Source organism: Momordica charantia, assembly GCF_013281855.1.
Source record: "Momordica charantia cultivar OHB3-1 chromosome 6 unlocalized genomic scaffold, Mcharantia_2.0 BLBB01000006.1, whole genome shotgun sequence".
In the NCBI taxonomy this organism is placed as follows: domain Eukaryota; kingdom Viridiplantae; phylum Streptophyta; class Magnoliopsida; order Cucurbitales; family Cucurbitaceae; genus Momordica; species Momordica charantia.
In genome coordinates this window covers 13,049,912-13,074,214 of record NW_028275164.1, presented here as the reverse complement: position 1 = coordinate 13,074,214, position 24,303 = coordinate 13,049,912, and the positions used below count along the sequence as shown (strand labels likewise).

At 35.7% G+C, this 24,303-nt stretch overlaps 1 protein-coding gene and 1 pseudogene across 4 annotated transcripts; both read left to right on the top strand.

Moving 5' to 3' along the window:
• Positions 1 to 587: 587 nt before the first annotated feature.
• ABCI13 (non-intrinsic ABC protein 11) lies at positions 588 to 22,659 on the top strand. Of its 4 annotated transcripts, none has more exons than XR_002601319.2 (11): positions 588 to 1,205; positions 1,834 to 1,962; positions 10,932 to 11,027; positions 11,146 to 11,223; positions 11,847 to 11,908; positions 12,034 to 12,076; positions 12,347 to 12,454; positions 13,513 to 13,688; positions 13,786 to 13,870; positions 21,768 to 21,899; positions 22,185 to 22,659. XR_002601319.2 is itself a non-coding variant. In XM_022283399.2 (10 exons), exons 1-10 carry the CDS (start codon positions 1,011 to 1,013, stop codon positions 21,804 to 21,806), a joined length of 1,044 nt encoding a protein of 347 aa, XP_022139091.1. In that variant the 5' UTR covers positions 589 to 1,010; the 3' UTR covers positions 21,807 to 22,177. The 4 variants fall into 4 exon arrangements, 1 of the variants encoding a protein (XP_022139091.1); XR_002601318.2 differs by having other exon boundaries at positions 589 to 1,205; positions 12,034 to 12,109; XR_002601320.2 differs by lacking the exon at positions 1,834 to 1,962 and having other exon boundaries at positions 12,034 to 12,109.
• LOC148210706 (uncharacterized) lies at positions 2,162 to 7,141 on the top strand (annotated as a pseudogene).
• Positions 22,660 to 24,303: the final 1,644 nt, after the last annotated feature.

The following is a 24,303-nucleotide window of genomic DNA, read 5'->3' as shown; positions in this document are numbered from 1 at the left end:
GGTGAGATTCATTTTTCTTGCAATATACTTTACTTTTGTCAAAAGAAAATTGTGTACACTTGGTAATGGTAATACAAAATATTTTGTCTAAGTATTTTCAATTGTAGTTTATTTTAGTGATTGTATTTTTTGATATTTGTATTTTCGTGTTTGTACTTTTGAAACGTCTATCTCTATCTTTATACTTTGAAAAGTAACTATTTTCATCATTTTATTTTATTTTGCTGCATTTTTTTCTATCATATGACTAAATGTTTTATTTAAAAAAATCAATTTTGTTGATTGAAAAATGTAAAGAGAATGAAGGAGAGTGAGATAATAGAAAATTAATCTAATTATCATATCATAATTATAAAATTGAGGGACAAAAGAGATAAAAAAAATAGGAATGTATTTAACATATTCGAGTCGATAAAAATAGGAATTTATTGGTTTAACATACTTCAGTGTCGAATTATTTATCATTAGAACCCTACTTTTTCCTATTATTTTTTTTAAAAGAATCCAATATTTTGGAATATTAAAATTCTTCTCAGCTGATTAAGATTAAGATTTATAGGTCGTGTATTTATCATAGTATAAGAGAATTATATTGGAAAGAGGAACAGGGCTAACGTCTCATTGCAAGCCCACCTCATCACGTCACCGCGGCAAGAATGCGACGGAGAATCAATCAGCAAGCACATCAAGTTTGAGAATTCTTAACAATGCTCTGCTCCCATCTCTGTTCTTTCACGTTTCCAAATCTTTTTCTGGGCGACCTCTGTAGCATTTAGCGTTCATTCTGAAGCACAATTCGTTAAACCATCCTCGGTTTAGCTTGAGATGCAGGATTTAATCGGCTTTTGAGGGGGTTTTGTTCAAAATCCTATCTGGGTTCTTCGAATTTATGAAGTTTCGATTGCATTGAAACTAAATTAGTACGAAACTGTTTTTGAGCTGGTTACTATCGCGGGTCAGCTTCAAAATCACGAAGTTCGTTTACCCTCTAACGGGTTGACTCCGGAAACATGGTTTCTATATCGGGTTCGGTGTTGTTCCCATTAACTGCACCCAATTGTTCCTCTGGATCGCGTAAAGTAGCTGTTCTTGATGCGTCCAATTCGTTTTGTTTTAAGAAAAAGGAGCAGAGGAGGATTGTTTGTAATTGCATTGCGCCACCGCCGTACTTCAAGAGTGATGAGTCATCTGCCGTAAATTCCAATGTACATCATTCACTTTTTCATTTTTATTTTTTTTTCTGTTTTCCAGTTTTTGGTGTCCTATTTATTGGATTTGATACATTACTTTCTTGCATTTGATCGTTCTTTAAATTGGTCGCTTCCCCTAATCTGAATTGCTACGATTGTGTTAGATGATACTCACAATTGAATTTTGGATGCTGTTATTCTTGTGATTGATGTTTTAGTTTGTCTTTGAACTCTGATTTTCCTAACTTTTCACTCTTTCTTCCTGTTTAATTGTTATTGTTGCTCGCAGTTTATTTCAAGTTCAGTATTCCAGTCCTTTTCACCTTGAGCCGTCCGACATGTGACAAAATCTCATTGTTCATAGTGTTTTATCATTTTATTGGCATCTTAGCTATCAATTTAAGCATCCATAATTAGCGTTTAGACTTAAATACTTTCTGGCATTGTTTACTTTGACTATGGATTTGCCTTCAGTGAGTTTATTTTATTTTATGATTTTAGTCTCATTCGTTATTCGTTTAATATTTCTGTCCTGTCCTCATGTCTGATGCCAAAAATAAGTCTCTCCTTACATTATGAATTTAATTTTAATTTTTGATATATTTATCATTTGTATATTCTGATTAATATTAGACATTATCAGGACTCGTTTAGATCAGAAAATTTAATCCCAGATAATGAGCATGAGGATGAGTCTGATGTTCTCATCGAGTGTAGAGATGTCTACAAATCCTTTGGGGAAAAGCATATACTGAGAGGTGTGAGCTTCAAGGTGATTCATATTTCTGCATATTTAGGTCCTTTATTTTTTCAGTGTTATGCAATTGCTTGCTTTTGATGACATATAGATATTAGCAATTTCTTTTTGGCCCAGAAAACAAGGTAATGGTCGAACATTCAGTTCTTTGTAGAGGGGATATCTTAGCCAAGGCCATGAACACTACAAGTGCTCTATGTACACTTCCATTACCTTTCTCTGTGCTTTCATGCTTACATATTTGTCCGAATGCACCACTTTTAATTCTAATTTAGTAAGCTTTGCTTAATCTCATTAGTGGTTATTGAGTCACACTGTCATGGGAATGAAAACCCTGTACCGTTGTACTGAATGGTTCTTTATTTGCCAGATTATCAAATAAATTGTTGTTATTAATAGATGTTTCGTGCCATAGAAAAAACTGTAAAAGAATTCTTATCTTCTCTCTCCCATGGATATGGTAATCAAATGAAACCATGTAGGCTTTTCTGTCATGTTCAATATCTGCGCTGCAGTATATTTTAGCATGCTAATTCAACTTGTGGTTTCAGTTTTTTGTTGATGAATAGTGTAGGGCTTCAGTATTTTACTTTGATGAGGATTGAAAATGAGGATTTTATTATTAATATTCCTGCCGCTCCAATTTTTCATGTTATTGAGAATATTTAAGAAGATATTAGAAACCTTTTCTCAGAATCTTCCTCCCCAAGAACTATTAATGACAGAAATCCGAATGCATTGCAAGAGCAACCGGTTTTAATTCCATATCTTGTAAGAATGGTGTTGCTGATTTTTTTGATAAATCAGAAATTTCATTAATTCCTATCAAGCCTAAGTTCGATTCGTGTGTCCCAAAAATATTACAGAGAGAGAGCGGGAACCTGGTCCTCTCAATACATTACCTGAAGTAGAAGCAAGGGCATTTTTTCAATCAGCAATGGAAATTCTTCCATGGAATGTCAAGGGCCTTGGAGATCCAAATAAGAGTCTTAAGTTGAAGGCACTATTCTTAATCAGAGTCCTGAGGCTGTACTTCTTCAGGAAACAAAATTGTAGTCTATAGATTGCAGCTTGGTTAAATTGATTTGGAGCTCCAAAGATATCTATGGTGTTCGGAATTTTGGTTGGTCTTAAACTTAAAAGAGTTCAGGGAGTTATAAAAGCTATTGAATGAATATTTAGTAGCTCCGAAATCAAGTGGACTCCCAATCTTCTTTCAAACTGGGTTCTGGAAATGGAATTCTTTTTTGGAAAGATAGTTGGATTGCCAATCAGCCTCTTCCTCCAGATTTGCTGCTATTTTCAGATTGGTTATTAACCAAAATTGATCAATTTCAGATTGCTAGGATTCTTCAAATAATTCTTGGAATATTGTGCTGCAAAGTAATTTAAAGGATGAAGAAATAGCTCAAATTCAGTGAGCTTTTATTTCTTCTCAATGATTGTTGTTAGAGTATAGGTGTTAGTATATTTTATATTCTTGTATTAATTTCTCCTTTACCTTCTCCTTATAGGATTAGGTCAACCTTGTATATTTATCTATATATATAGACTTTAATAATGAGAATAAATCACATTGGATTCTCTCCAACCTTAGTCTCTACATGGTATCAGAGCTCTAGGTTTATTCTAAAATTTTTTTTGAACTTAGGTTTTGATGCCCATTAGGGTTTTGTGTCCATTAGGGTTTTGTGTCCATTAGGGTTTTCTCCATTAGGGTTTTGTTCATTGCTATCCATCTCAACTCACTACTATCGCTATCGCCGTGCGCTTCCGTCACCGCCAGTCGCCACCCGTCTCCTTCGCCCCTCTGGTTGTTGTGGGGTAGCACTTAGCGTTTCTGGTTTCAGAAAACACCTGGTCCGGTTCAAGCGGTCCAGTTCAACCGGTTTGGTTTCAAGCGGTTTGGTTCATCTGGTTTGGTTCAAGCAGTTTGATTCATCTGTTTTGTCTGGTTCGGGTGGTTTGGTCTGGTTTTGTTGTTTTGTTCAAATAAGTTTGTTTGTTTGTGATGGCTGAGAAGAAATCAATCGTAACTTCTGAGGTGATCCCAATGATATCAAAAATCACAGAACACAAGTTGAATGGATCAAACTATTCTTCATGGAAAATCAATGTTCGTCTTTTTTTGCGAAGTATTGATATGGACGATCACATAACTGAGGATCCGCCTGAGGATGAGAGCAAGAAAGCTTGGTTGTGGGATGATGCTTGACTGGTTCTGCAGATCAAGAATTCGATCGAGGGTGACATTATTGGCTTGGTTAATGAGTGAGTATGTTAAAGAGTTGCTTAAATATTTAGAATTCTTTTATTCTGGAAAAGGAAATGTTAGTCGAATATTTGAAATCTGCAAGCGCTTCTACCAACCTGAGTTTGGTGACCAATCGCTTACAAATTACTTTATGGAACACAAACGAATTTATGCAGAGTTTAATGCATTACTCCCAGATAGTAATGATGCAAAAGTTCGGCTTTCCCAACGCGAATAACTAGCAGTTATCAGTTTTCTTCTTGGTCTTCCACCTAGATTTGATGTTGCCAAAGACCAATTACTCTCTGGTTCAGAAATTTCAGCTTTAGAGGAGGCACACACTCGAGTACTTCGAGTTGAGAAGTCACAACCCGTCTTGTCATCTCAGTTTTGGTTGGACGTAGTACAAATGCAAACAGAGGTAATACCTACCAAGGGAGTTCCACGACTTCGAACGCTCAACGTTGGAATTCTAGTGCTCCAAAATCAAATTAAGGAGATATTATTATTTGCAATTATTGTCATAAGCCTGGTCATACAAAACGAGTATTTAGAAAGCTATTGAATAAAGGTCAGAAAACATGTTGCATCTACTCCTGATAATGCTGGCAAGTTAGTTACAATTCCTACGGAAGAGTTTGCTAAGTTCCAACAGTATCGAGAGTCATTGACGACATCGTCCTCTAATCCGATTACCGTCATCGCTGAGTCAGGTAACACCAGTAAATGTCTTATTTTCTCCGCTTCAAAATGAGTCATTGACTCTGGTGCGACAAATCATATGTCAGGTTATTAATTTCCTTGGCATCTATTCACCATTGGCCGTTACATCAGCTTGATATTAAAAATGTCTTCCTGCATGGTGATCTTCAAGAAGAAGTGTATATAGAGCAACCACCAGGTTTTGTTGCTCAGGGGGAGAATGGAAAGGTATGTCGTCTTCGTAAATCCTTATATGGGTTGAAACAAAGTCCACGAGCATGGTTTGAAAAATTCAGTTAGGTGTTGAGAACTTTGGAATGAAGAAGAGTAAGTCGGACCATTCTGTCTTCTATAAACAAACTGAGTTTGGTGTTGTTTTACTGGTTGTATATGTTGATGATATTGTGATTACTGGTAATGATTCATCAGGCATCCTATCACTCAAAACTTTCCTTCATAGTCAATTTCATATGAAGGATTTGGGAGTGCTGAAATACTTCTTAGGAATTGAGGTAATAAGGAGCAAGAAGGGGATTCTCTTATCACAGAGGAAATATGTACTTGACCTGTTAACTGAAACAGGAAAGTTAGCTGCTACCACGTAGTACCCCAATGATACCTAATTTACAACTTACAAAGGAAGGGGAGTTGTTGAAAGATCCTGAGAAGTATAGGAGATTAGTAGGGAAGCTGAATTATCTTACGATTATGAGGCCAGACATAGCTTATCCAGTCAGTATTATGAGTCAGTTTATGAGTTCTCCTACGACTGACCATTGGATCACATTGGAACATATTCTATGTTATTTGAAAGGTACTCCTGGACGTGGTTTGTTATATAAAGATCATGGTCATCTTAATATTGAACGTTTTTCAGATGCTGATTGGGCAGGTTCTGAGGAAGATAGAAGATCAACCTCAGGATATTGTATATTTGTCGGAGGTAATTTAGTTTCTTGGAAAAGTAAGAAACAAAACGTGGTGTCGCGTTCGAGTGCTGAATCAGAATATAGAGCTATGACACATTTGATGTGTGAATTAGTATGGATACATCAGCTTCTGACTGAATTGGGATTTGGCATCACCACTCCAATGAATCTTTGGTGTGATAATCAAGCAGCTCTTCATATTGCATCTAATCCAGTATTTCATGAACGAACCAAACATATTGAAGTTGATTGTCATTATGTACGTGAGAAAATACAGCAAGGATTGGTGGCTACAGGATATGTAAAAACTGGAGAGCAGCTAGGAGATATCTTTAGTAAAGCATTGAATGAAGCACGAATAGATTGTTTGTCTAACAAGTTGGGCATGATTAATATATATGCACCAACTTGAGGGGGAGTGTTAGAGTATAGATATTAGTATATTTTATATTCTTGTATTAATTTTTCCTTTACCTTCTCCTTATAGGATTAGATCAACCTTGTATATTTGTCTATATATATAGACTTTAATAATGAGAATAAATCACATTGGATTCTCTCCAACCTTAGTCTCTACAATTGTCATCCTAATAATCTCTCAGATTTCAAAATATGGCTGCTTGTCTCTTCCGGATCTTTCTCGGTGAATTCCTTTTATCTCAACTCTGTTGGTCAATCTTCTATGACATCATTTCTCTTTACAGCTTTTTGAAAATCAAATCCCATGGAGGGTTAATGTTTTTATCTGGATTTTATTATTCGGTAGTGTTATTTCATCAGAAATTTTGCATAAGCAGTTTCCTTCAAAATGGCTTCATCTCCATCCATCTATTTGCTCCTTGAAAAAGCACCTTTATTTTGTTCTTTATCAAGTTTCTGCTGGTTATTCACTATCTTCAAAATGAGTTGGGTTTTTGGTAAGGATGTTCGTTCAAATGTGTATCACCTACTCTGTTCTCTGTATCACCCCATCAAGGCCAGATTATTATGGATCAACGCTTCCAAAGTTATTCTTTTGGATCTTTGCTTTGGAAGAAATCAGAGAATTTTTAAAATTAATCTTCTTCATGGTTGGATTGGTTTGAGTTTATCAAGATTAAAGCTTCTCCCTGGTGCTCCCTGTCCAAATTATTTCCGGGATACTCTGTTCAAGCTATTTGTGATAATTGGGTAGCTCTCTTGTAGCTTTATAGATTTTGCTGTTCTGGTTTTCAGATTCCGTTCTGGTCTTTCTTTTGTTAGTTCGTTTTATTATTGTTGTGTTCTTTCTGAAGTCTACTCTTTGTAGGCTTAGATTCTCTTACTTTTGTAATTTATCCCCATTAATAAAAAACTTTGTTTCATTTTTGGAAAAAAAAAAATGTAGCGGAAATGAAGATAGCGCCAATATTTACATTACTGAAGTATGCAATTTTTGCAGCCCAAGATCTATGTTTAAAATTAGAATGGCTGTTCAATTATGAAATCATGCTGGCAATGCAGAGAAATAATGAGTAGATAGTTTGTATGAGACATCCCATAATATGAAATTTAGGTAATCATTGAATGGTTGATTATTGTAGTTCCAAATGTATTTCTGCTATTAGTGTACTTTTGATCCTTCATGGACGTTTCTCTTCCTTGTTGCTTTAGTCTTCTCTAGATTTAAAACTAAGGGATCCTTAATATCTGTTCATGTCAATGAAAACCGCTTTGGAAATGCTCTAGTTGTTCGGTCATCTTTTCTACAATTTCCAATCATTATCATCATGAAGTCTGACTCTGGCTCTTGGGGATAGTCCGATTGCCAGATTTTAGGACAGTGGTTGGGTAACATTTCTTTTTGTTCTGCTTTCATTAGGTTGTCTAATGTGAGTGATAGTTAAAAAAGCAGTAATAAAGATGCTTGAAATGCATCATATTTATTTACAATTTTACCCTAATATTTTATATGCTATTCTGTACCTATCAGAAGCTATAGGGGACTGCAAGGCAAAAAAAAAAAGAAGGGGTACATTCTTGAGCTCTAGACTATGGGAAGGCTTACGACATGTTAGATCGGAACTTTTTACTTGATGTGTTGGGTAAAAAAGGCTTTAGTCTTAGATGGTGTCATTGGATTAAAGGCTGTGTAGAGACGACTAACTTCTCAGTTTTTATAAATGGTCAGCCTAGAGGGAAAATGTTAGCTCACCGAGGGCCTAGGCAGGAGTGCCCGCTCTTGCCCTTCCTCTTCACTTCGATAGGAGATGCCTTTAGCTGCTTAGTTCACTTCGAAGCAGGTGGCTCTAACTCATCTGCAGCACGCAGATGACACCATCATTTTCTCTCAAGCTAAGTCAGAATATCTCAAGGCCTGGTGGGAGGTCATATCCCCGTTCTTGTTTTCTGTGGGACTGTTCATCAACTTGGACTTCGCTGAATGGCATAAACGTGGAGGAGGAGACTGAGTGGTTCTCAAATGCTGATTTCATAGGATGAAGCTTTGCCTTTTCAGTACCTGGGCTTCCCTTTGGGAAGAAATGCTCGGAATATTAGCTCGTGGGATCCTATGGTGGAGAAGTTTAAGTGAAGGCTCACCAAGTGGAAGAATTTGCCCCTTTCTAAAGGAGGCCGTCTGACTTTGGTCTAATCGGTTCTAAACAGCCTGCCCCTTTACTTCTTCTCCTTAAAGCTCCAGAGGGCGTCATCAAAAGGATGGAGAAGGTGGTAAGGGATTTTTTCTGGAACGGAGGGGTTTCACCTTTGTAGTCACCTAGTTAAATGGGAATGGACCTCTCTCCCCCCTGCACGGTGGGTTAGGCATTGGCTCTTTCAAACAACAGAACAATGCTCTCCTAATGAAATGGCTGTGGAGATTTATTCATGAAGAAGATGCACTTTGACGCCGCATAATAGATAGTATCTACGACACCCAACCTCTCGGCTGGAAAACTAACATCTCTGAAGGAGTGGCAAAAGGGCGTCCTGGGTGTGATATTGTTAAGAACACCCATCTTTTTATGAAGTTCCTGTCTTTCAAAGTGAATAATGGCTCTAAAATTAGATTTTGGAGAGATACTTGGATTGGTAACGAGCCACTATAGCTAGCTTTTCCAGATCTCTTCTCCTTTTCCAATAGAAAGGAGGACTCCATAGAACAGTGTTGGAAAAGGAGCAACAGGATTGAGACTTAGGCTTCCGAAGGGATCTCTTCGACAGAGAGCTTAGTAGTTGGATGGGCTTGATTGAGAAACTGGACATAGTTAGACCAGGGGATCCCAAAGATGGGACAATATGGAGTATAGATCCATTGGGTGTCCTTACAACTTTAGCTACCTTCTTGAAGATGATTAAACCCTGTAATGTGGTCCAAACCCCCCTCCTCTTGGCAGTTTGGAAGCTAAAATATCCCGATAAGATAAAAGTCTTTCTTTGGTCCCTCGCTCAAAGAGGAGTCAACACACACGACCACATACAGAAGAGAGGCAAAAGTTGGGCTCTTTCCCCCTCTATTTGCTCTCTATGTCACAAAGCAGCTGAATCCTTGGATCACCTTTTCCTCCACTACCCCTCACTTATCGAGGCTGGTCAAAGATCCTTGATTTCTTTAAGTTGCAGCTTTGTGTTACAGAAAAAGTGGATAATTGGCTCTCTCAATGTTTAACGGGTGGCAGCTTAAACAATGCTAAAAGACCGGTTTGGTTTATATATGGTGGTGGCTTTTTTGTGGAATATTTGGTTGGAGAGGAACCGAAGATCTTTAGAGAACTCGCTTAGATTTGAGTACTCTTTGGAGTAATGTACAGTTGCTTATCTCCAGATGGTGCTTTTCTACACCAAATTCTTTTGTAACTACTCCCTTTCTTCGATTCTCCAAAATTGGAGAGGGATCTTGTTGTAGTCCTCTTCGGGGAGGGGCCCTCTCATCCCCTTCCCCTTAGGCTTTTTTGTTTTTGTGATTAATAGATCTCTGAAGTTTCTTATCAAAATAAATAAATAAAGACGTTTGAAATGCTTCGAGAGATGGCTGAATGTTTAATAATCATAATAGTTTGTTATATGACATAGAGTGTGAGGAATGGGTGTGCAAGATTTGTGATATCCAAATCTCTATTGATCTACTAGGCTCAAGAGTATAGTAGTTGGATAGCCTGGGTTAATTTTCTGTCAGATCTCTGTTGATTTTCTGGTGTTGGGGGACAGAGGCATAAATATTGACCTTTGTATGATTATTTGGAGGACGAAGGTTCCTAGTAAGTTCAAATTTTTCTAATGTTCTGTTGGCCTTTGGTGGTATTATTACTAATGGTGAGGCCCATCAGAGAAATTTGGCTAGAGTCCTCTTGCCAATTTCTGTATTCTGTGCAGAAAATAGGAAGATTCTGATTACGTATCCCCTTCCTGCCCCTCTTCTATGTATGGTGGAATCTGTTTGATGTTTTTAACTTCTTAGTGGCCATCCAGAGAAATACAGAATCATGCATAGAAGACTGTTCATGAGGCTAAGAGGCAGCTGGAGGATGTTTGGGATTTAATCATTTACTTTGCCTCCTTTTGGTGTATTCTATTTCAATCCATTTTTTTCTCTAGTTATAAATGGGAAATTTGTCATGTGGTCCCATTGCCTCTATTTCAAGGCTTTTATTCTTTTCGTTCTCCGAAAATTGTTTCCTACTTTAAATGGAAAAGTTTAAAAAAAAAAAAAAAATCCATCATCAGCTACCTTTGGACGGTTTTTCAACTTGAAAAGAGATAAAACAATCATGGAAGGGATAAATGGTCATCTTGTTAGTGGAGAAGTATGCCAGTATCATGCATATTATCCTTTATGTAAATGCACTGCTTCCAAAGACGGAAGGAAGTTTTGAGATTGATTTGCATTTCCAGTGTTGTCGCCCTTCTGTCTTAATTATTAATTGAATCTCATATAATTATGTAGTGTTGTACTGTTTCCTAGCTTGGTTTCATTTCTTCTTCAGCTTCATTTGCGAAATTGCGACAATCTAGAAGAAAACTAGTTACCCTGCATCAAAATTCTCACAGCTCTTCTATCAGCTCCATCCCTGCTTTTTTGTGTAGTAATTTTCATTATCTTTAAAAAAATATTTAGACTTCCTCTCTCATTTTTATTTGTATAGATTAGACATGGAGAAGCCGTGGGAGTAATTGGGCCTTCTGGTACTGGGAAGTCTACAATACTGAAGATCATTGCCGGTCTTCTTGCTCCAGACAAGGTGAATAACTGTCTTTGATTTCACATTGCATTTAGCTGATGTTTAGTTGAATTATACATTTTCAAGGCAAACGATAAAATATGGTTCTCCTAATTGGATTTTCTGGTATTGTGAACAGGGTGAGGTATATATTCGAGGTAGAAAGCGAGTTGGTTTGATCGATGATGAGGAGATATCTGGTCTTCGAATTGGATTGGTAGAATTCTCCTTAATTTGAATGTAATTCTAGAAGTTATATGAAGAATGACTTTTTTATAGAAATGTGTAATACAATGAGAATAGGGAACACGCCTTTTTGAATCTGAAAATTGTGAAAATGTTATAAATTTAAAGAATTGAGGAATTTTAGAGAGCATTAAGAGGTTGTTCCTTTTTTGTGTTTTCAGATTTCATTTTCTTTCTTCAATTTTTTTTTTTTTTTAAATTCTTGTATTAAGCAGATGTGATAAAATTAACTGAATTTCAAAATTATAAATAATTTTAACTTTTTAAACATAAATATAAAAAAAATCTAATTAAAAATGTAAAAGTAATATCAATTAATTGAAAATATAATATTTGAGTTAGGCCAACTAGTAAACCTTCATGTTTAAATATCTAAAATTGTTTTTGAAGAACTATTTTGACACTAGTATATTATAAGAATACTATTCAAGATCCTAGCACTATCGATTTTCAGAAGTTTCATATATAACCCTATTTGTCTTATTTTTCATGACTCTAGAAACTTTTTTTTTTTGGATCATAAATCACATGAGCCATTAAGTTTCTTTTGTTTATCTTTTAAATTTTCCTCAGTTCCTTTTTCTGTGTTTGTAGGTTTTTCAAAGTGCAGCCCTTTTTGACTCATTAACTGTTCGAGAAAATGTTGGTTTCCTTTTGTAAGAGACTTCATTTTCTTCAAAAATTCTCACCACGATTGTTTTTTCTTTTAGTATTATCTGCCAAAGGGTGGGTAGTTAGAATAAGGTGTCCATCTCATTCCTATTCTTGTTTACTATGTTAGGTATGAAAATTCAAGCTTGTCTGGAGATCAAATCTCAGCTCTGGTAACTGAGAATTTAGCTGCTGTTGGGCTGAAGGTTTGCCTAGCATTTATTTATATGATGATGCATGCTTAGCAAATGATAGTCATCTTGTAGTTTCCAAGTTCTCTTGCTATCAAACTCTTCCTACTATAGCTTCACAACTATCTCTATCTATCAATGTAACCAGCTGAGATTTCTTGCTTACACATCCTCAAATCTCTACTATGTTTCTTTGTAGGCAGTGCTTCAAAATTTTCTGATATTTCCATTTTTAACCTTTTAATTTTTTAGGGAGTTGAGGATCGGTTACCTTCTGAATTATCAGGTGGAATGAAGAAACGAGTTGCTTTAGCTAGGTCTATAATCTTTGATAACACAAGGAAAGAAATTGAGCCAGAGGTGTCTCCTTTATTTCTTTTCCTTCAGTATTTTTTCTTATTATTTATGCTACTACCAGGTAAAAGTTAAAACCATGACGTGTTTCTTCAGCCCATCAATCAATTTATGTTAGATTGTTAATTATCATGTTATTTTTATGTATTCACTGTTCTGCTTCATAGGTCCAGGTACAATTTTAAACAGCAGTGTTTCATATGAAAACGAACATCTTGTGGACATTTTAAATTACTTTTTCTGGTGATGTTAGACTTGATAGTTGATTCTATGTTTAGTTCTGATTTTATATGAATTCATCTTATTTTGGTTTCCAATGGACTTGGTGGTCTATAAAATAGTCAAACTTGGATTTTGAGATTGTTATGGTATTATTGAATTCTCCCTCTAATTCCTCTCTCCTCTATTCTCCTGTCTACTTCTCTGTACTTCTATCTATTGCATCCATTTTATTTTCTTTTGTCCTACATCACTGGGTTATAGGAATATTTGAAGGGTCTTAGTCACTATGTATTAATTTGATCTTTTGTTATATTTAGCAGTCTTCTTCATCTCCCATTTGAGATTTGGTTCGAGCTTAATCTAAGGGTTTTTGAGAAATAAGCAGCAGTGTTGGTTACAGCAGTTTGATATTTCCAAATTCAAGACTTTACAATATTGGTTTCTTTCTAAATTATTTGTTGGTTACTCCTTTCTGGATATTTGTATTAATCGACTTGCTTTCATAGCCTCAGTTACTTTGTTCTTTTCTCTTTTTTTTTTTCCTTATTTGCTACTTTTGAACATTTTTTCTCTCATTATATCAATTGAAGGTCTCGTTTCTTGTTCAAAAAAGGGTCTTTTTGTTCATTGAACTGTTTGATAAACCGCTCAAATAACTTCTTGCCATAACATGTGTGATGCTCCTGAGGTTACAACAATAATCTTGCGTAGTAGCTGACGGTTTTGCTTGTATGGGATAGCATTGGCTCGTAGATTACTAGATTTACTTTAATACAGTAATGACATCTTTTTTAGGCCTTGTGCACTGTGTCACACTGACTGTGATTACTCATTTTAACCAGGTACTCTTGTATGATGAACCAACTGCTGGACTCGATCCAATTGCATCAACTGTCGTTGAAGATCTTATCCGTTCTGTACATATTAAGGGCGAAGATGCTAGCGGGAAGCCCGGAAATATTGCGTCCTATATTGTAGTCACCCACCAACATAGTACCATTAGGAGAGCTGTTGACAGGTTACAATTTTAACTCCCGTTATGAGTTCCTACTGCGTATTTATGAATGATATCACTAGCAAGTCCTTTAACTGAAAAAAACTTGATAAATTTGTAGGTTATTGTTTTTATACGAGGGGAAAGTTGTCTGGCAAGGAATGACTCATGAATTTACTACATCAACAAATCCGATTGTTCAACAGGTAAAGAAATAAGATTTTTGTTGTCACAGAGGTCTTTAGACGTTTAAATCTTGAAGGTAAGGATATTAATATGATGTTTATATCAACCATGGGTGCCACATTCCTTTTAACTGCTCCATTCTGTGCCACAATAATGGGAATTTTGGTAAGAAAGTGACTTTCTGCATAGTTATTAAGGCCTAAGAAGTATTATGAGCGCTTTATGTCTGTTTAGGTAAGATAGTTGAGGATTTTGTATGACATCATAATGAAATCCCATTGTTTATTGAAATTTTCTGAAATCAAAATCAAAATTTCTATCCGTGCTGTTTATTTACCTTAGGAATAGGAATAGGAATAGACATATCATAATTACCATAGTACCCCTTCCATACTCTAACCAATTTTATTGTTATGTTATTTAATAATAGTGAGTAGAGTAGAAGAGAAAGGGTGAAAGTCTACAATAATTAGAAGATAGATTTGTGAGTTCCATAGAATAGGGATAAAGATTGGATTGAAAAGTTACTTTGAAGGGATGAGATTTCCCAATCCATCTCCATTTTTTGGAGTATGGTTCTCAGTTTTTTAAGTTATGCTAGACACCATACTCTGATTTCATTCCTTTGATTTGTTAAACTGTAACAACAGGGGATCGAAATTGTTTTTTTTTTTAAATGAAAACCTGGGTTTTCAAATGAAAGAAAAATAGGAGGGCACATAAAAAAAGCCCAACAAAAATAGCCAAACTAAAAAAACGGTCTCTAATCAAGCATAAAGCGTGCCATATATATTGAGGGGTTCCATATCATTCCTTATTAAAGTGAAAATGGAGTAGTTACAAAAAACACTTTGGATGCATTAACCCAAAGAGAGATGATATCTAACAAGATCTCAAACCACCTCCCCAGAACTTTCAACTCCTCTAAAAGTCCTGTTTTTCCTCTCAATCCTCAGCCCCCACAAAACAGTTAAAAAACCTGCCCCCACAAAGAAGGGGATGAAGAGTCTCCTCCATCATGTCCAAACACCCACTAGGGTGAGCCAAACAAACTCCAAAAGTTTGAAAAGAAAAAAGAACAGTCCCAAACCAATGAGACAAAAAGGCAGCTCCAATAAAGATGACGAGGTCCCCTACTGCTCCTCTACAAAAGAATACAACACTAAAGCCCCATCAAAAAGGTCGAGTGTCTCAAAATCTGATCCAAAGCATCAACTCTACCGTCTAAAATCTGCCCGGAACCAATGTTGACAATGTTGGATTAGGTCCGGTCAGGTGGTTGCTTGCAACATCTTTGATTCTTTTGTTCCGTCTTATTTTTATTTTCATCTTTTTATTTTGTTTAAAAATTTTACAAAGTGATTGGGGACTTCATGTTAAGCTCGGAACTATGTTATTCTAGTACTTCTTTAGTTAAAGAGGAGATATATTTTTTCATGGATGAAATGGAAAAATTACATAGAAATAGCAACCTCTGAACTATGTTTATGTATTTTCTTATATCTAGATACTTTTTTAAAGTCATGTATGATGTATTCTTTCATTTTCTTCTACGGGTTCTTTAACTAAAATCAGAAATTATCTGAAAATATTATTGTAATTGACCATACTGGTAAAGTTTCCTGCTTTTAGACAAGTGACTTGGGGATTTGGGGTCAAGTCAACAGGGGCAATTTAGAAAAACTTTTTACATAAAAATTTGTTAACCAAGGTCCACTACCTTCAAATAGTTTTTCATATACAATATTTCTAAAATTATAAGATGTCAATGTTTGGTGATAATTTCATTGGTTTGATAATAAACTACGAAGAGAATGAACATGATCATTTTGGAAACTTAAATTCTTTGAATTTACCTTAATGCCAGTGTTGTTATATGATTGTTTAAGAAACTGCCCCATTGAAAGGGATAGGAGCAGTGGCCTCACCTGCCAAAGTTTAAGCCAGATTTTCAGTTTCAAAACAAGATCTTGAGTTAAAAGTGTAGAAACTAAGGTTTGAGAGAACCAGATAGATTTATTCTCATTATTGAAGTCTATATATATAGACAAATATACAAGGTTGACCTAATCTTAGAAGGGGAAGGTAAAGAACAAATGAATAAATATTATTTACAAGAATGTAAAATATACTAATATATACTCTAACACTCCCCCTCAAGTTGGTGCATATATGTTAATCATGCCCAACTTGTTAGAGAGAGAATCTATCCATGCTCCAGTCAATGCTTTAGTGAAGATATCTCCTAACTGCTCTCCAGTCTTCACATATCCTGTAGCTACCAATCCTTGCTGTATTTTCTCACGTACATAATGACAATCAACTTCACGTACATATCCTGTAGCTACCATCTTAATATGGTCATGCAATATGGAGAGCTGCTTGATTATCACACCAAAGTTCTATTGGAGTGGTGATGCCAAATCTCAATTCAGTAAGAAGCTGATATATCTATACTAATTCACACACTGACTGTGCCATGGCTCGATATTCTGATTCAGCACTTGAACGTGACACCACATTTTGTTTCTTACTTTTTCAAGAAACTAAATTACCTCCAACAAATACACAATATCCTGAAGTTGATCTCCTATCTTCCTTAGAATCTGCCCAATCAACATCTGAAAAACATTCAATATTAAGATGACCATGATTTTTATATAACAAACCACATCCAGGAGCACTTTTCAAATAACATAGAATATGTTCCAATGCGGCTCAATGGTCAGTCGTAGGAGAACTCGTAAACTGGCTCATAATACTGACTGAATAAGCTATGTCTGGCCTAGTAACGGTAAGGTAATTCAGCTTCCCTACTAACCTCCTATACTTCTCAGGATCTTTCAACAACTCCCCTTCTTTTGTAAGTTGTAAATTAGGCATTATTGGAGTACTACGTGGCTTAGCAGCTAATTTTCCCATTTCAGTTAACAAGCCAAGTACATACTTTCTTTGTGACAGAAGGATCCCCTTCTTGCTCCTTATTACCTCAATTCCTAAGAAGTATTTCAACATTCCCAAATCTTTAGTATGAAATTGACTATGAAGAAAAGACTTGAGTTATAGGATGCTTGATGAATCATTACCAGTAATCACAATATCATCAACATATACAACTAGTAAGATAACACCAGACTCGGATCTTTTATAAAAATAGAATGATCTGACTTACTCTTCTTCATTCCAAAATTTTCAATCACCTGATTGAATTTTCCAAACCATGCTCGCGGACTTTGTTTCAACCCATATAAGGATTTACGAAGGCGACGTACCTTTCCATTCTCTCCCTAAGCAACAAAACTTGGTGGTTGCTCTATATACACTTCTTCTTGAAGATCACCATGGAGGAATGCATTTTTAATATCAAGCTGATGCAAGGGCCAGTGGTGAATAGATGCCAAGGAAATGAATAACCTGACAGAAGCCAATTAGCAACCGGAGAAAAAGTATCAGAATAATCAATTCCGTAAGTCTGCACATATTCTTTAGCAACAAGGCGAGCTTTCAAACGGGCAATTGATCCATCCGGATGAACTTTAACAGCAAACACTCATTTACAACCGATAGGTTTCTTTCCTATAGGAAGAGACATTAAATCCCAATTACCATTGTCATCTAAGACGGTCATCTTCTCCAACATAGCAGCCCGCCAACTAAGATGAGACAAAACTTCATGAACAGTTTTAGGAAGAGATACAGATTCAAGGGATGCAATAAATGAACAAGTAGATGATGATAAATGTTATATGAAACAAAATAAGAAACAGGATATGTACACTTACGCTTACCTTTTTTGAAGGGTAATAGGAAGGTCATCACTCGTTCCTGGATCCACAGGCAAAGAAGCTGCCGGTATAGGGCATGAGTCCGTAGGAGGTTGCCGACGAGAATAAACTTGAGTAATAGTGGGGAGAGAAGGATTATGCGCAGAGGGAGATGTATTGTTAGGAAGCTCTTCAGTAGAAGTAAAGACAATAGAATAAACAAGAAAGGTATCATCTTCGTGTGACTGCTCTCCCTGACTAGTACTCAAGGACGATGAAAAAGGAGTATCTTCAAAGAACGTAACATCAGGAGAGACAAGATATCTATCGAGATCAAGACAATAACATCGATATCCTTTTTGAACACGAGAGTAACCAAGGAAAATGCATTTCAATGACTTAAGGTCTAATTTGGTAAGTTGGGGGCGAACATCCCGAATGAAACAAGTGCAACCAAATATTTTAGGTTTAATAGGAAATAAAGGTTGGACACAGAGTACGATAAGGTATGTCACCCTTAAGAACTGATGAAGGCATGCGATTAATCAAAAAGCAAGTCGTCGGAACAGCATCAGCCCAAAAGTATTTTGGAACATGCATTTGAAACATGAAGGCCCTAGCTGTTTCGAGAAGATGTCTATTTTTCCTTTCTGTAACTCCATTTTGAGACGGAGTATCAACACACGAGGATTGATGAATAATACCATGTTCACTTAAATAGGAGCCAAGAGCACCAGAAAAATATTCCTTAGCATTATAACTTCGTAGAACTTTAAGAGAGCCACCAAATTGAGTTCGAATTTCAGCATGAAAGTTACGAAAATGAGAAAGTAACTCAGAACGATGTTTCATCAAATATAACCAAATTACTTGAGAGAAATCATCGATAAAAGTAACAAAATACCGAAATCCATTTTTGGACTCAATAGGACAAGGACTCCAAACATCAGAATAGACTAATTCAAAAAGAGCATTAGCTCGTGTATTGACTCTAGAATAGGAACTGAGACGATGAAACTTAGCAAATTAACATGACTCACAATCTAAAGAATGCAAACTATGAAATTGAGGATGGAGACTCTTTAACACGGAGAGAGATGGATGACCCAAACGACAATGTTCTTCGAAAGGAGTTGGCACTCGAGTGCAAACGGTGGCTGTAGGTATTTGTGTATCAACATATAAAGGCCATCAGATTCACGCCCTTTACCAATGGTCTTCTTCTTTGTAAGATCCTAAAATAAGCAATAACTAGGAAAGAATAATTGTGGGATCACGAGTAAGTTTACTGACAGAGATCAAATTAAAAAAAAAATTGTGACAAATTTAAAACAGAGGTCAATGAAAGAGTTTTGGAGAGATGAACTGTACCAGAGCCAAGAACAGGAGAAGTGGTGCCACCCGCTATTGTAACATCAGGTAAAGATGTAGATGGTGAAAATGTAGCAAATAAATTGGGGTTACCTGACATATGATTCGTAGCACCACAGTACATGACGACCCATTTTGACGTGGAGGAAATAAGACATTTATTGATATTACCTGAATCAGCAATGACATTAATTGGATTAGAGGATGATGCCATCAATGACTCTTGATACTGTTGGAATTTAGCAAACTCTTCGGCAGAAATCGTTACCATTAATTTCTTCTTGATCATAACTTCAACAATATGGACACAAACAAAAATTGCACTGAAACAGACCAAACCAAATCTGAAGGAGGAAAGGGAATCGAACCAAACCAATTGAACAGAGCCAAGTGAACCAAACCAATTGAACCGAAACAAACGAACCAAACCAGAACCGGTATAAATCTGACCAAACCGAACTGGAATGTGACGAACTAGACCGAACCGTACCTGAACCGGATGAACCACACTGCTTGAAACCAAACCGGTGAACTGGACCGCTTGAACCAGACTGCTTGAACCGGACCAAGTGTTTTCTGAAACCAAAAACCCTAAGTGCTACCCCACGACAACCAGAGGGGCGTAGGCCACTGGCGGTGATGGAAGCGCACGGCGACTGGCGGTGACGGAGGTGCGAAGGATGGCGAGACGAAACCCACGAACAGGAATTAGAAAACAGCAGCGTTGGCGAATCAGCAAACGACGGCACGGCGGCGGTGGGCGGGAGCAGTGGTAGTGAGTTGAGTTGTATAGCAATGAACAAAACCCTAATGGGAACAAAACCCTAATGGGAAATAAACCTAGAGCTCTGATACTATGTAGAAACTAAGGTTTGAGAGAACCAGATAGATCTTATTCTTATTACTAAAGTCTATATATATAGACAAATATACAAGGTTGACCTAATCCTAGGAGGAGAAGGTAAAGAACAAATGAATACATATTATTTACAAGAATGTAAAATATACTAATATATACTCTTAACAAAAAGTTTCATCCACCGAAATAATTGCCAACTTCCCACTTTCCAAATTTTCTTCTTCAAACCCAAAAACCAAGCTCCCCACCTACTGAAGTTTTCCTTGTTTTATCCGTTAGCCACCCCAATTGTACCCAAATTATTAGCTGGAGAGATGCACTGGAGGGGATAAGCTCCGGTGGGAACCATGCTAGGAAACACGGACACTTATCTTTGGATGAAGTATCTGTGTCGGACACGTGTCCGACACGGATACGCCCGGACACATGCCAGACATGTGTCAGACACGCATTTTGGCGTGTCTGATTTTTTTTTTTTTTCTAAATCGGACACGGCTGGGACACTGTTGGGACACGGCCTGGACACGGCTTGGGAGATTTTCTAGGCCCAAATAGAAAGGCCCAATGCCCATGAGTAATTTTTAAAAAAAATAAATAAATGATAAAAACCTAATATCCACCCACGATAACAAAAACACACCACCCCTCTCCCACGAAGCTGACGGCGCCGCCGCCCGCCCTTGCTGCCGCCACCGAGCCCCTGCCTCTGTTTTTCTTTTTTTTCTTAGGTAAACTCCCCTGCCTCTGTTTTTCTTTTTTCTTAGGTAGACTCTAATAAAAACAATCCTCTTTTACGTCTCTTCCTTCTTTGTTTTGTCACTATATTGGTCCTTTGGAACTTTGTTTGTAGCTTTTGTTGAAAGATGTAATTGACTTCATATTTATGCATTTTATTGTATTTAGCATTTTTTGTGTTAGATTTACATATATCGTAAAAAATATTAAAAAAAAAACGTATACCCAACGTGTCCGTGTCCTAATTTTTTAGGAATTGACGTATCGTTGTGTCCTAACGTGTTCGTGTCCGTGTCCCGTATCCGTGTCCGTGCTTCTTAGGAACCATGGCAGTACCTTGGTATTTGCTATGTTTGTAGAACTATTGATTATGTGAATCGTATATGAAAAACAAGGACAATGTTTTGGTTGGGTACCGTGGCAGTGATTAGGGAGAAAATAATGACTATTATAAAGGCACTTTTGGATATGTGTTTAACATTAGTTCTAGTGCAATTTTTTTCGGGAGAAAAGCTGGGCTTTATTTGACAAGAATGAAAGAATACAAAAGGACAAAAAAAACAGCCCAACAAAAGGAGCCAAACTAAAAGAACGGGCTCTAGTTTAGCAAGACCAAACTTAAGGGAGTTAGTACAAAAAACTTTGGACAATGATATCCAAAGGAAAACGTGAAACCCAGTAAGGGCCCACACCTCCTCCCAACTCCTCTAAAGATTGTTTCTTTTATTCCACAAACTTTGAAAATGGGAGACTGACATTCACAAAAGCACTGAAAAGTAACTTTTTCATGAGGATGAAAGGGAAGCTTGAAAGATTGAAAGTATGGCTCAAGGAGATGTTTGAAATATTAGCTGAATACATATGAGTAACCACTTTGTGTGTTTTTAGATACATAGCCATTTCAAGGTACATGAAGTTTGGTGGATTATATCCATGCATGTACTCATAACTATTTTGTATTTTTCGAATGACATATAAAGGGATGTAAGGGAAAACAATTTTCTTCTCTGGTACATTCTTGAGTTTTGTACGAGAACAAGTTTCTTTTCAAATCGTGATATTTAGAAATAATACTATTTCTGTTTCTAAGCCTCATCACTGCTTGTGAGAGTAACATAGCTTGGATCTATCTATATAAATATTTTAGTCTATTATAAATTCTAATACATATTTTCTTCTTATTTTCAGTTTGCATCGGGAAACTTGGACGGTCCAATTAAGTACTAGCAGCAGTAACACTAATGATCATGTACTTTTAGATTAGACACAGCACCATTCCTAATTCTTTGGAGGCAGCAGAGTAGACCCAGAGAAGCTCATGTCTGTAAATTCTTTTTTTTTTCCTTTTAAAGCTTATATGTCTCCTTTATTCACGTAGCTTTGTCCAATGTCTGCATACTCCTGTTAGAATGTTTTTGTTTAGTAATAGGTAGATGTTAAAAGTACAAAATCATGGAATATGTGAGGATCATTTTAGTATTTCTGCCAAACAAAAAGATCATTTCAGGATGAGGTTTCATCAAATCCTGATCTGCCTAAACTGATTATTTTTGTTCTAATTTTATACAAAATGTGAAGTACAATATCTTTTTCAATCATTTACAGGGTTCAAAGAAAGGGTGGGGTATTGATAAAAATCAATTCCAAATCACAATTGTCAAGGCTCACGCTACAACATGAGTTCGAACAACTGGAAACAGATTTGAATACAGAAAGAGATTCGTACCAGTTGCATTTACTTTCCCATTTGCTTAGTAACAAACAGACAGCTATATTTACTCATTTACGAAGGCTTACCTCAAATTCGATCCCCTTATGATTGCTTCCACTTGAAGAGTATTACTTGCACTTGCACCATAAGTACTAGACTTTGATAAAGTAATGGGGAGTTAACATTATTTCAAAGTATTTTTGTTCCTTTTTTTGTTCACTTTGAAGCATATGGGAATAAAAATGTGAAGTCAAGAAATGTGATGTTTGAAAGTAGAATGGTTGTACTTGGTAATATGTTGGAATGAGATTTGTGAAGTGACAATTTTCTAGAACAATGTGCTATAAAATATCCATTCTCTTCCCTTTATCATGGCATACCAAATGTTACCCAAATGCTATAACATTTTGATTTGAAAACTTAACGTTCTTTGTGCACAATAAATTGAAAGGCATTGACATGCTATGAACATCAAAAATTGAAAGTTTTGGATATGAGATCGATGAAATATGGTCTCTGAAATTTAAAAAACGTCTACTAGATAAGTCTACTTCTAATGTAATAGATCATTGAACGTTTAATTTTGTGTCTAATAGGTTAAGACATTTTTTTAAATTCAGAAATTTATTAGCTACAAAACTAATTTTAGTGTCTAATAGGTTCTTAACTTTTTAATTTTGTATCTAATAAATCAAGAGGCTATTAGATGATCTATTATACATACAATTAAATATTCAAATACTTACTATACACTTTTTAAAATTTAAACATATTAGTATTAGACACAATATTGGAAGTTTAGAGGCTTATTACATAACCATAAAGATTCGGGACCATGCTTGTAATTTAACCATAAAATTACAAAAAGACAATTTATGTTTTTTTTAGAAGTTGTTCGACTTGTTTATGTAACGTGAATTTAAAAAGATAATTTATGTTTTTTTTTTTGCTTTTTTCAAAAAAAAAAATACAATTTATATTTCGTAGGTAGATTGATTTATTCCATATTGTAAGTTTATGAATGTAATCTTTTTTTTAGTTCAACAATCACAATGATGGGAATCGAACCATTGACATTTGAGATGGTAATTCGTCCCTTCACAAAGTCATATGGTCGGAGTGACATCTAACTAGTTGTATATATTCATCTTATATAAATTATTTAATGTTATATACTAACTTTACATAGGTTATGCAAATTGAGGTTTGTATGACTTATTTCTTTATACAATTCAAACACAGCTTAATTTACTCCAAAAAGTGAAAAAAGAAACAAAAAATCAAACACAAATTTGGTTTCAACCCATGAGCCAAACATCCTCATCCTCTTGGGTCTTGAATTATGAAAAACAAATACTTTTTTTGTAGTTAAATAATAGTATTTTACGTTAAACTTTCAAACTTTCAGTTTTTTTAAATTAGCTTTCACTTGAAACTTTAACGGTTGTTGCAATTTTAACCTCTAGGTTTTCATTTGAAAAATTATTCTCAGTAAAATGAATTATAAAACACACCCTTAATATGAAAAGATATGATTCAAACAAAAATGAGATTAGAATTTGTTTTTTTTTGGTTGAAAATTTGTAAGTTTGATGTAGTTTTTTAGTGGTCGATTTTGTACAGTAATAAAGCTTAATTTCGTGTCGAGTTTTATTTTCATTAAATTAGTGAATTTTGAGAGTTGTTTTACTTCTTTTTTTTTTGTTTAATTATCGAGTGAATTAGCAAAAATTTAATATGATTAAAATTGCACCACTTGTCTAGGGTTCAAGTTCAATTTGATAAAATTAAAAGTTTAGGATGAAAATTGACGTGGGAATGGGTTCAAACCATAGCGGTCACCTACCTGGATTTAATATCCAACGAGTTATCTTGGCAACCAAATGTAGTAAGGTTAGGCGGTTGTCCCATGAGATTAGCTAAAATGCGCGTAAGTTGGTCCGAACACTCACGGATATAAAAAAATTGAAAATCGATACAACTTATCGAGCTTAAGAGTAAAAAATAATTTTC

What these genes read in the sequence shown, in the direction of transcription:
- ABCI13 (XM_022283399.2), top strand. Translation starts at nt 1,011, where the DNA reads ATGGTTTCTATATCGGGTTCGGTGTTGTTCCCATTAACTGCACCCAAT. An exon ending in CTGGTCTTCGAATTGGATTG is followed by an intron (nt 11,224 to 11,846) that starts GTAGAATTCTCC and finishes CTGTGTTTGTAG; the next exon opens with GTTTTTCAAAGTGCAGCCCT. An exon ending in CAAATCCGATTGTTCAACAG is followed by an intron (nt 13,871 to 21,767) that starts GTAAAGAAATAA and finishes TCTTATTTTCAG; the next exon opens with TTTGCATCGGGAAACTTGGA.